The sequence below is a fragment of the Staurois parvus genome, unplaced genomic scaffold (genome assembly GCF_062004578.1).
Source record: "Staurois parvus isolate SC_StPar_1 unplaced genomic scaffold, SC_StPar_1.0 ptg000139l, whole genome shotgun sequence".
NCBI classification, from domain to species: domain Eukaryota; kingdom Metazoa; phylum Chordata; class Amphibia; order Anura; family Ranidae; genus Staurois; species Staurois parvus.
The window spans coordinates 386,521-399,259 of record NW_028317935.1 but is presented as its reverse complement, the minus strand read 5'-3'; the positions used below and the strand labels follow the sequence as shown (position 1 = coordinate 399,259).

Below are 12,739 nucleotides of genomic sequence, written 5' to 3'. Positions count from 1 at the left end.
ATTATGACAAATCACAGCTTGAGCTATCTTGCTTTGCATGTAATGAGTCTATCTCATATATTAGTTTCACCTTTTAAGTTGCATTACTGAAATAAATGAACTTTTGCACGATATTCTAATTTTTCAAGTTTCAGCTGTATACTAATATCCTTGGAGATATTATTCAGCAAGTTGATCTTCAGAGCCCATACGTCTGGGACCAAAAGTGCAGTTAGACCAAAACATTGTATAATGTGAGGTCACACTGCTGGAGGTGAGCAGATTTATGGTGGAGGATAGTTTGCACTGGAATCCTGTGACAGTTGCATACGGTGGTCGTTATCTCAAGGAGGGTTCACAGAAGAACGATTAATTAATTGGACATTGGTTGATAAACATTTTTTTGAGTATTATATATTTTTTTGAGGCACATTATCTCTGTTCTTTGGAGTTCATTGTCCTGAGTTTCTGGTTTTTAGTTTGATAGGAATTGTGCATTTTATATATGTAGCGCAGCACTTTTTTTCAACTTACATTATTTCACTAGCCTACTTATACCTCTGACACACAGCAAGAGGCCTGTCTGATTAAAGAGTGATTTTTTTTTTTTTTTTTAATCCATGGCACAATTCCTTTGACAGCTTTAATACAGCCATTTCTGCCTCGAACAAAAATCCTCCTAATTTAGTGGTTTTCTTTAGTGTTGTGATTGGCTCTTGAAAGCTGTGTACTAACGATCAGATTATTGGACAATCTCTCCGAAAGTGGTATTTTCTTGTCTGATTTTCTCATCGTGTGTACTAGGCATTAGCTTGCTTCTTTAAGCTATGCCCAATATTTAGCACAGTATAGGCGCTCCCGTTTTTGCTGCAGCACTCTGCAGAGCATGTTGTCTACATGTGTGTCCCTCATCTACTAGTTGCAAACTTGGGAGACGTAAAGGGAAGATAGGTATTAGTAGCTGGAAGAGGGGGTGGCCAAGTAATTGAATAGGTTGCTTTGTCCTGCATGAACACAGCACTGGTTCACTTTAACCAGTTGCTATTGGTATGAATGAATGTATGTTCTTTGCGCAGCTCTGCAACTAGGTCAGGTCGGTAAAGTACCTAGCCTATCTAAAACCCAGGGCAGATTATTTTTTAATCACCAGCCCAACCCATCTTATTTCTTTATAACACCCCCTCCCCATTCTCTCATACAGATATATTTTTTTATTACTAAAACCTTCATTTTCTTCAAATCCCCTGAAACTAAGCAGCACACTTGAAATGGCATACATGTTCCCAAAAATACTACGTATAAGCAGTGCTAAAATGGTCTTTTACAATAAATAAATACACCACCCTGAGTATCTAATCTTCAAAAAGTTCTTCATAATTGGACCTATAGGTTATAGGTCATACATTGCTTTTGTCAGAATTCTTCTTGGTAGAGTCTGATTCAAAGATCAATGTTAAGTACTCTTTCTATTTAAGACCACACAATCAGACTGTCTCCTTGCCAGTCCCTTCACTGCCTGTTATTGCAACTTTCAGAGTTGATGTAAATTTCCCAGCATTGGTAGTTAATGGCCAGGCTATAATAGTAAGAACCCCCCCCCCCCCCCACCCAGCACTGGTGGTCAGTGGCAGGCTTCCATAATAACTTCCCTTCCCAACCCTCAGAATTGGTGTTCAGTACTGTACCTACCTGAACACATACTCATGCGCCAAATTCTCTATCCCAGTCAGGCTAGTCAGAAAAGAAAAATGAAGGGTAAAAATGTAAACCTATAAGGATTTGGCTAGTGGAATATAACTAGCTTTTTTTAAGCATTTGTTTAAGCGTTTCTTGTGGATTTAAAAGAAAATAAAACTTCTATGTAACCTAATTCTAAACGACCCCTTTTTCACCTTACTTATGTGGCAAGCCTTAGATCAATGGAGAACCTATATACCTTAATGGAGAAGAATATGCACGGTACTGTGGCCCTGCTTGTAGTCAACATATGTGGGTACTTAAACTTTGTTTATATTGTAGAAATTGAATAGGCACAAACAAGGCAATAATAATAATGGTACTACATATGTTGCAGAACATACAGTAATGTTTATCAGCAAGGTTGTTTTCCAGCAGTGTTATGATAGAGACCACAGAATACAAGAGGAGCACTTCCCCTAGAAGGTTTGTGGTATAACTGCGTTACACTGCAATCCCCGAATATCCTTGCAGATATCCAGCTGCCAGTGAGAGAGTGTTCTGAGAAGACAAAGAAGACACCCTATAATGGGAAACCGATCCTTTTCCTCCCCCTAATACTTCTACTCTCTCCCTATCCAGGGGAGGCTCTGTCCTTATCTTACTTCCACACTGCAGGCACCTCAAATGGCACAGACTCTCTTATTTAAGGACATCTGTGTCAAAACATATATGAAGGAAATAGTGGCAAACACCCTAATGCGTGCCTTGAGTCATCACCCTAGGTCCCTTATAAAAAGAATACCGATTGATCGGCTTAAGCATATTTGTATAAACTGTTTAAGGGATGCTGACTATTGACATGAGGCAGGTAAACTGTATGAAAGGTTTAGAGAGAGGGGTTACCCTCTTAGAACCATCAGAGCAGCCTGTGAAAGGATGGAACTTTTAAGTATTATAGCATCCACAAATGACCAGCGAGATCTTGATTTGGTTAGAATTGTAACACACTGAGGCACTGGCATATTGTTACTCGGTCTCCATAGTTAGTGGCCATCGTGGTCCATAGACCACTATTGGTGAGTTGAGCTAGGAATTTGCGGGGTATACTAGTCCAATCGGAGTATGTGCAGACATCCTCCAGACACTGGCTTACAAATCAAGGGAATGTTCCCCTGTGGACTGTGCCAGATATGCAAGTTTGTTGATCGTACCGATGTGTTCAACAATGCAGACCACAAAAATGTCTATCACATCAGAAAATGTATTAATTGTGGTTTGGCATGGGTCCTTTATATTATGGAGTGCCCATGCAAAAAACTTTATGAAGGAAAAACGAAGTGGCAGCTCTGAGTCCGCATCGGTGAATACAGCAATAATATCAATTATGGAAAGAAGAAAACCGCCCAACTGCATGATTGGAGACCATATGGTCTTCGGGTGAAGCGTTTTTATGCCCTAAAACTATCTAATTGTAGAGGTGATTTCAATACTGTCCTTTTCAGAAAGGGGGAAAAAAATATTTTCAAACTAGGCACTATGATCCCAAAAGGGCTTAATATGGAGTTAAACCTGCAAGTTTTCTTGGACCCTTAGAAGCCCACTTACTTTGGGTCCTTTTTTAGATTTTCCCTATGAGGGTGTTTTTTTTTATTAAAGTTAAAATTAAATGTAGGGTGAACTATTTGTATGTCCTAATAAAATAAGTCCTCACTGTCTTTCACTGGTCCTAGGCGGGTCTGGGTGATTGTTTAAAGATTTATTTGGGTATTAATTTACCCATAGGTATTATGTTATGTACACACGTGCCTTTAATTTCAAACTTTTTTAATTAAGAATATAAAAGTACAAAGAAACGTACATCAAAGACAGAGTACTGGTGAGTCATGGTGAAGAAAAAAAAGCATAAGAGACATATTATAATAGAGGACTGGATGTAAGCACAGAACCACAACAATATAGTTTAACCCAACGTTGGACCCTTTATCAGTGTATCACTTAGAGCATCTCTTAGGGATTGCTAGCATAAACGATAGTTACAGAACAACTGCAAAATATACATTAACTCCATGTATCTCACATAATGCATTTTAAAAGGCATTGCCCGAAAGATGCAGAACGTAGAGAGAGGAACAGATGAAAGGAGTAAAGAAAATATGGGAAGATTAGAAAATAGGAGGGAAACCCAGAAGGTTAGATAAAAAGCACACTGAGCTGTTGGACTCATGTAAAAGACACTTTAGGTCTCTAATGGTCAATATCCATATAGCTGGCCCATGAACTCCAGACCAGCTCAAACCATTTGGTAGTATCATTAATGATGCTAGCAAGATGTTTATCGAGCATCATCCAAGAAACTGTGTCTGAACGTAGAAATGGAAACGGAGGGTCGTTTCCATGAGCGAGCTATAGTGAGCTTGGCCACCAGTAGCATAAAGGTGATCAGTTTACGTGTAGAATGAGGAAGGTTCTTCACAGCTTCATTTAGTTAGGCAATACGGGGGAAATGAGGTAAAACTAAAAAACCCAGAGGTGATTAAATACCACCAAAATAAAGCTCTATCTGTCACAAAAAAATTATAAAAATTTCATATGGGTACAGTGTTGCATGACCTGGAAATTGGCCTGGGCATAAAGGGGGTATAAGTGCCCTGTAGGCAAGTGGTTAATAAATCAGGTTTACACTATGTTGGCCATTATCTGTTTTTCTATTGGGGACGTGTATGGAGAGCAATATACACAGCAGTGTTATTAGAGGCTGGAGGCTATACCATTAAAGGAGGAGAGAGTACCACCACCATTACTAAGGAGCACCCAGTCCTGGGAGGACCACCAGAGTGATTCATAAGGCTCATTGGCCCTGTGGGGCCTGGGCAGGAAGGTGAGGGGGCACTCCATCTACTGAGGATTGGCACGTTATCAGCATAAGCACTAGAATATCACTTGCATGAGTGTGATTTTGTGGCATCTATGTGGACATTTTTATTGCAGCATGTATGCACAAGTAGGAGTGGAGGGCTGCATCACTGTTTTTGAAGTGTGTTTTGGCACGGCTCACTGTTATCATTATCATCATATCTCTTAAAGGGACACACACACTTTCTGCAACTATTTATGATCGCTCAGATGAGGATCAAGAAGGGATAGTATGTTTTATGCATACTTATGTCTGTTATCAGTCCAGTGAGTAAGGGGTTTATGTTTCTTTAGGCTCACCTTTTTATTCACCTATGTGTTTATTTCCTGCACTCTATGAGTTATATATACCATTATATGGCCCTTGTTTAGAGTTATATGTAGCGCTGCACTATCTTTATATATAACCACTGAGGGATCAATTGCCAAAGAATAAAAAAAAAGAAGTCCACTGATTTATTTCTCCATGAAAAGACAGCTGCGGACTTTAAGTCAACATCACACAAAGGGCTTCCTGAGGACGCCGATCGGCAAAACATCTAGAGGCAGTTGTTACATCCGCCATATAATACTGACATCACTTCCAGGTCCGGAGACTGGAACGCACCAAGCTCCAGAAAGCAGAGCGGCGGTGCACACATGTTTTTGCCAAAACGTTCCTCTCCTGAATGAGATTATTCTGCATTCAGAAGAGGAAAGTTTAACTGCCCCTAACTTCTGATACTCATAAACTATGGTGAAAACCTATGTGTACATGGACACATAGGTTTTTATTGAATTGAGTTCAGGGACTTTGGCAAAAAAATGCCTAAAGCTCCTAAACTCATGTTTAGGAGCAGTAGTGTACATGAGGCCTAAGGCGGCTGTTAATCTCAAGTTTGAGCATTTCTTTTTCTGCCCTTGAACTCCCCTAATGTTATCTTTTGTGTCCATGCACACATGAAAGTTTTTAGTAGTTTAGTTGTATGGGAGTTTAGAGGATGTTTTCTGATCGCGTTCAGGAGAGGCAATTTTGACCACAAAATAGATGATCCTCCTGCGCTTAAAATGGAGCTGCGCTTAAACCCTAAAGCTGCTGACAGTAACCTTATACCCAATAAGTGAAGTGACTCATAAATGCAAAGTGTAGCGCTAAATAAATACTACATAAATATAAATATAAATAGTGACACACTCAATCCCCCTATAATGCACATAAAGGGATACAGACACAATTGTGCAACACGTGAATTCCCTCTGTGGGAATATAGCAAGTGCAAGTGATATATAGTGTCATAAAATACAATAGTGATTAACACACAAAAAACAAATCAATAAGATATATCATAAAACATAAACCATCACAAGCCAGTCCACACACGGTGTATATAAATATATATATCCAATGATGGTGCTCCAACTCAATTCTCATTCAAGTGACTGTGTATGTGTCCAATACGTAATAATTCTACAGTGGCCAAAATGCCCCCTTACCTCCTTACATTGACCCCACAGGGTCAGCTCGCTCAAAGGATTACACCAATCCTATTAGGGGCAGATTCCTCACAGGCTCCTCTCAGGGTAGTAAGCACTCCTCACTCCAAGCCTCCGTAAAGTGCACAGCAGACCTCTGCATCCTGTTCTTCTGACAAGTTTCTTGACCTGCTGTGATTGGTCCGGCAACAGCCCAGTACATAGATCGGTCATCAGCTGTGTCAGGTGGTGACAGATCTCACCGCAGTGTGGTGATCTGGCGATAGTTTGTCGCCATTGCACAGGGCATGTGCAATTTTAAAGCATGTCATGTTTGATATCTGTTTACTCAGCATAACATCAGCTTTTATTTTTTGTCAAACAATTGAGCAATATATTGTCTTTCTGTGCCATTAAAATTTAAAAAAGTGTATTTTTCCAAAAAATTTGTGTTTGAAAAATTGCTGTGGAAATACTGTGTGACATAAAAAAAATTGTAACACCCAATATTTTATTCTCTAGAGCCTCTGCTTTAAAAAAAAAAAAAAAAATTATATATATATATTATAATGTTTGGTGGTTCAAAGTAATTTCCTGGCAAAAAGTACTGTTTTATTTTTCATGTGAACAAAAATTGTCAGAAAAGGCTTGGTCTTTAAGTGGTTAGAAGAGTGGGTGATGTGTGACAGAAGCTTCTAATGTTGGGCATAAAATGCCAGGATAGCACAACCCCCCCCCCCATGACCCCTTTTTTGTAAAGTACACACCCAAACCTATTTGATGAGAGGCATTTGAGTCCATGGAAGATTTTATATTTTACTACAAGTTTTTGGAAAATGATTTTTTTTTTTACACAAAGTTGTCACTTTCTGCTAGCCTGACATTTAAGGGCCTCCAAAACTGTGATAGGTAGTGAGGAAGTGAAATGAGAAAATTACGCACCTTCAGGCTTTCAATGGATTTTGGGGTTCTGTATGTGGCTAGACTGCCAAAAAGTCTAGCACACATGTGGTATCCCCATACTCAAGAGAAGTAGCAGAATATATTTTGGGGTGTAATTCCATATATACCCATGGCATGTGTGAGCAATATGTAATTTAAGTGACAACTTTGTGTAAAAAAAAAAAAAAAAGAAGATTTTAGCACCTCACGAAATGTGATAGGCAGTCAGAAAGTAAAAGCTGCATAAATTCCAGTATATATACCATCGTTTGTAGACACTATAAGCCTGGGTTCATACTGATGCGGTGCGGCACATATCATGTGATTCGCACAGGAGCCACACCGCATTCCTGTGCAAATCACATGCGATTTCTGTGCACTGCAGTTTGAGCCATACATTTTGTATGGGTCAAATTGCATCGCATACCCACCAAAATAGTGCAGGACCCTATTTTTTGTCCACACCAGAATCAGATTGCATGGGTGTTCACATACATGCAATCCGATTCTGTACATCGCACCGCATTTTGTGAACCGATTTCGGGGTGTTGGTAACTTAAAATACACACTCACATTGGTTCGAATGAATGGGGTGTGATTATGATGCGGTGTGGAAATCGCACAGAAACCAGTGCGAATTCTGCATTGAATCATTGTAAACCAGGGCTAACTTTCATATAAACCAATCAATATGCACTTATTGAAATTTTTTTTACCAAAGACATAGCAGAATACATTTAGGCCTAAATTTATGATGAAATTTGAGTTCATTGGATATTTGTTATAACAGAAAGTAGAAAATATTTTTTTTTCCAAAATGTTCGGTCTTTTTTCATTTATATCGCAATAAATAAAAAACACAGTGGTGATCAAATACCACCAAAAGAAAGCTCTATGTGTGAAAAACAATTATATAAATCTTGTTTGGGTACAGCGGCACATGACAGTGCAATTACCAGTTAACCACTTGCAGTCCGCCTGCTGTTTATAAACGGTAGGACGGTGGCACTCCAGGGGTGGGTTGCCATTCATAAACGGCACCCGCCATTTCTAGCTGTGCGCGCTCCCTGGGAGCGCGCAGCACCGCGATCCGGTGCCCGCTGTGTCCTCCGGACACAGTGAAACACTGATCGTCGGATGGGACCTCTGCACGAGGTCCCGATCATGTGATCACTGATAGGCCAATCAGTGATCACATGCAAAGTAGTAAGCAAGATGTCACTTTTGACGTCATTACTTACTACGTGTGAAATCTGTGAATGATCACAGAGGTTACATGGTACAAGGCTATTCACAACAGCCTTGTACCATGTGACAAGCTGTGACCAATCACAGCTCACTCAGTATTTCTCAATGGCTGCAAGAATGCAGAGAGAGAGAAAGAGAAATGATTACTTTTACATCCTATATGGGTGTAAAAGCAATCACTGTAAAAAAAAAAAAAAAATCTTCAGCACCCCCCACAAGTAGTACAGTGTCACCATGGTGACACTGTACTGTTAGGGTTATAGTATGTAAAAAAACAAATAATATAAAAAAATAAAATAAAAATGTAAAAAAAAGTTGAAAAATTATAATTTTTGATTATAAACTAATTTGGCTTATTTTGTTTTTTTGCTAAAAAGATAACGGAATACATTTCGGCCAAGATGTATGAAAAAAGATTATTTATTTGCAAAATTTTATAAGAAAAACACTTTTTTTCAAAATTTTTGGACATTTTCATTTACATAGCAAAAAAATAAAAATCCCAGCGGTGAATAAATACCACCAAAATAAAGCTTTATCTGTCTCCAAAAAATGGTAAAAAATTCATATGGGTACAGTGTTGCATGACCGCGCAATTGTCAAAGTGTGATAGCGCTGAAAGCTGAAAATTGCCCTGGACAGGAAGGGGGTAAAAGTGTCCAGACAGGAAGTGGTTAAAGTAGCGCAGTACCGAATAAATGGGCTGGTGATGAAGGGGGGCAAAGCGTCTGGAGGGGAAGTGGTTAAAATAACCCTCCCTTACTATACTGAAAGAAATATGTTTTTTTAAGATCTACCTTAAATTATATTGCTAAGTCCGATCCATTATGCTCCCCAATCCACAGATTCGATCCATCCTGCGGGGATCGTTGGCTTTCTTTACAACTTACCTTTTCGTGGAGCGGGTCCGGTGTCACCCCGTATAGGTTGCATGCCGATGATCCCCGCAGGATGGATCGGATCTGCAGATTGGGGAGCATAATGGATCGGACTCTGATCCATTATGCTCAATCCGCAGATCCGATCCATTCTGCAGGGACCGTCGGAGGGAGTGTCACCAAGTGTTATCGCAACGGGTGACACCAACCCTAGGGATGCCCCTGGGTGTCAGTGAGTTTAGGTAGGCAACACTGCAATAAGCACATCTCAGGAAGATGAAATGGCGTTAAGAATCAATCTTCAACATGTAATAAATGGCAAGCCTGATGCTGTTCGAGGTATTCTCCCTCCAGGCCAGTAGGTGGCATAATTGCTATTCTTAGTCATCCAGGAAGGGCTGGTAGGCTGGTGAAACAGTAACGTGCTGGCAGTGCTGGCAGAGCTCAGATCATCTTGTGGTGTGAGAAGAGTACAGAGGAGAAGAAGGAGCCCAGTCCTGGAGGATGACTTCTACTCAGGAGCCCGTAGTCATCGTGTCTGCTGCCCGCACACCTATAGGTAACCAGCACCCTATATATGAGGTGATCACTCTGTGTAGGTGTATGCTGTACATTCATCATCTATGGTCCTGGGGGGTGGTATTGCTATCCTTCATAAAACTGATTGAATGTGTATTGCTGGAGGTGCAGCATCAGTATAGATCCAGAGATAGGAGCTGTCACTTGTAACTAGTGAGAGCTCAGCCAGGAATTGCTGTGTAGGAAGGGGGTCAACACTGTGTTTGGGGAGACATTCCATCCTGATGTCTGCTCCCTCATTATTTATCACCATTGCAAAAAACATTGGAAAGTTCTAGAAAGCTAAAGCTCACCAAACACACCTTACAATCTGATCGTACAATCTCTATTATTATACAGGATTTATATGGCACCAACAGTTTGCTCAGCGCTTTACAATATAACAGGAGATAATACAGCAACAATACAGTTCAATACAAGAGGGAAAGGAGGGCATGATCCTAAGAGCTTACAATCTAAGAGATTTATATAGCACCAACAGTTTGTTCAGCGCTTTACAATATAAATGTAGACAATACAGCAGCAATACAGTTCAATACAAGAGGGAAAGGAGGGCCTGATCCTTGGAGCTTACAATCTAACAGATTTATATCGCGCCAACAGTTTGCTCAGCTCTTTACAATATAAAGGTAGACAATACAACAAAAATACAATATAATACAAGAGGGAAAGGAGGGCCTGATCCTGGGAGCTTACAATCTAAGAGATTTATATAGCGCCAACAGTTTGCTCAGCACTTTACAATATAAAGGGACACAATACAGCAAAAATACAGTTCAATACAAGAGGGATAGGAGGGCCCTGCTCCTTGGAGCTTACAATCTAAAAGATTTATATAGCGCCAACAGTTTGCGCAGCGCTTTACAATATAAGGCTCCATGTACACGGGACACTTCTGAACGATGGAAGCTGACTGCTGGAAAACGTAGGTTAAAAACCGTCTGTTTAGCCGCATTTCCATACCGCGTTTATGCGCGTTTGCGTTTAGAAGCGTTTTTTTAAAGATAACCTCAGGAGACCTTCCAAAATGTCCAGAATGCACTGAAAAACAGTAAAAAAGTAACTATTTCGGACATTTTGAGATCAATAGAGAGAGCAGTATTTGTTGAGATTAGCTGTCTTTTTTTTGTGTGGTGTTTGGATGTGTTCCAGCTCATTTCTGTGCAGAAATTATTGCAGCAGTGTCTAACATATTTTCTTTCATGCAAAACCTCAAAGTATGGTGTACCAGGTCCATTTGAGTACCGGGAAAACGCTTTGCATGCATTTTTCATGATGAAAAAAGGCTCCGGACAGCATCTGGAAATGGAAGAGTTAAAAAAAAATTCCCAAACACTTATAAACGCGGTTAGCCACGTTTGAAACGCTGATAAAATCTACTCCTGAACGCAAGTTTGGTGCGTTCAGAAAAACGACTGTAAACTCAACTGCCTGTAAACAACATAGTGTACATGTACATAGGAAAACATTAGGGAGATTTCAGGGGCTGCTGAAAATAACGCAGAAAAGCTCCTAAACACAAGTTTATCAGCTGCAGTGTACAGGAGCCTAAAGGGAGACAATACAGCAACAATACAGTTCAATACAAGAGGGTTAGGAGGGCCTGATCCTAGGAGCTTACAATCTAAGAGATTTATATAGCGCCAACAGTTTGCTCAGCACTTTATAAAATTAATTTAGACATTCCAGTTACAATATAATCTGGTACAAGAGGTTACCATATACATTACTATCTGATCATACAATCAACAATTAGATTACCAAAACTATGTCATATGATGACCTACCTAATCTATTTAGTCCTCATGCACACTGGACATTTTTACAGCTGCTTTTTTTGGCGTTTGATAGTTTCCTGTGTCCATGCACACATAGACTTTAATCAACGTTTTTTGGCTGGAAAAAAAACAAAAACTAATGGGTTTCTAGAGGAGTTTTTCAGCTGTAAAGACACTCTAAAAATACAGTAAAACGCCACAAACTGGCATTTTTGGACTTTTTTTGAGCAAAAAAACCCACTAAAAAAACAAAACGCAGCAAAACGCTAATGCAAAAACGCTAAAAATAGCTGAAAAACTCACGTTTTTAACGTGATTTTACACAGCTAACCTTACCAGCGTTATCAAAAAGTCAAGTGTGCATGAGGACTAATATTTAGTAAGTCATTCACTACATTATAAAGGAGATTGTACAGTCAGATTGTAATGTGTGTGTGTAATATGTGTGGTGAGCCTTAAGCAGGCCATATATGGATCAAAATCCATCCAATTCAGCAGGGATCAGCCACATTTTAATCCATGTATTGGCTAGCTGATTGTACAAAAATCTGGCAATCAACTTGTGTACAACCAGCCTGTCGGGTTTTTCCTGAATGATCAGTGTCTGCCATCTATAGCCGGCAGCACTGATCATGGTATTCTGATGGCAGAGAACACCCTGTCAGAATACAAAACCACAGCAGGAGTGATAACCCGATCAACGTCATATATGTGGATGAGGGAATCTGATCAATTTTTTTTAATTCAATCCACTGGTTGAATAAAAAAAATGTTTAATAAATGAGCTGCCTTAGATCTGTTAACAGCTATGCAATGGTCTGCATACAGATTGAATGGATAGATTACATAGATCCTTTTACCTAGTTTTGGTAGCACTAAGGTTACTTTCACACTGCTCTGTTGCAAAATTGCTGTAAAAACGCATGTGTGTTTTTGCAGCGATTTTTGCTGTGCTTCAGATGCATTTCTGGTGCATCTTTTGGTTGCCTGTACCTGTGAAAAATGGACATGTAGTTTAAAAAATGCACCAAAAACCGGTGCATTTCAGATGAATTTCTGGTGCATCTTTTGGTTGCCTGTACCTGTGAAAAGTGGACATGTAATTAAAAAAACGCACCAAAATCCGGTGCGTTTTTGTTGTTTTTTCCCTTAATTTCAATGAGGAGCTGTATTTTTGGTGCAGTTTTCAAAACCGTACCAAAGATGCAGCATGCAGGATTTTTCAAAATGCACCGAACCTGCAGCGCAGGTTCCCCCAAGATTTAGAAGGAAACCTTTTTCTTGCAACTT

At 39.7% G+C, this 12,739-nt stretch overlaps 1 protein-coding gene across 1 annotated transcript in view; it reads left to right on the top strand.

Moving 5' to 3' along the window:
- Nucleotides 1-9,489: 9,489 nt before the first annotated feature.
- Nucleotides 9,490-12,739, top strand: part of ACAT2 (acetyl-CoA acetyltransferase 2) — a 60,494-nt gene continuing 57,244 nt past the window's right edge. Inside the window, exon 1 of the mRNA XM_089673499.1 lies at nt 9,490-9,651. Coding sequence (XP_089529625.1) covers nt 9,597-9,651 — 55 coding nt within the window. The 5' untranslated portion in view covers nt 9,490-9,596. The remainder of the gene's footprint in view (nt 9,652-12,739) is intronic.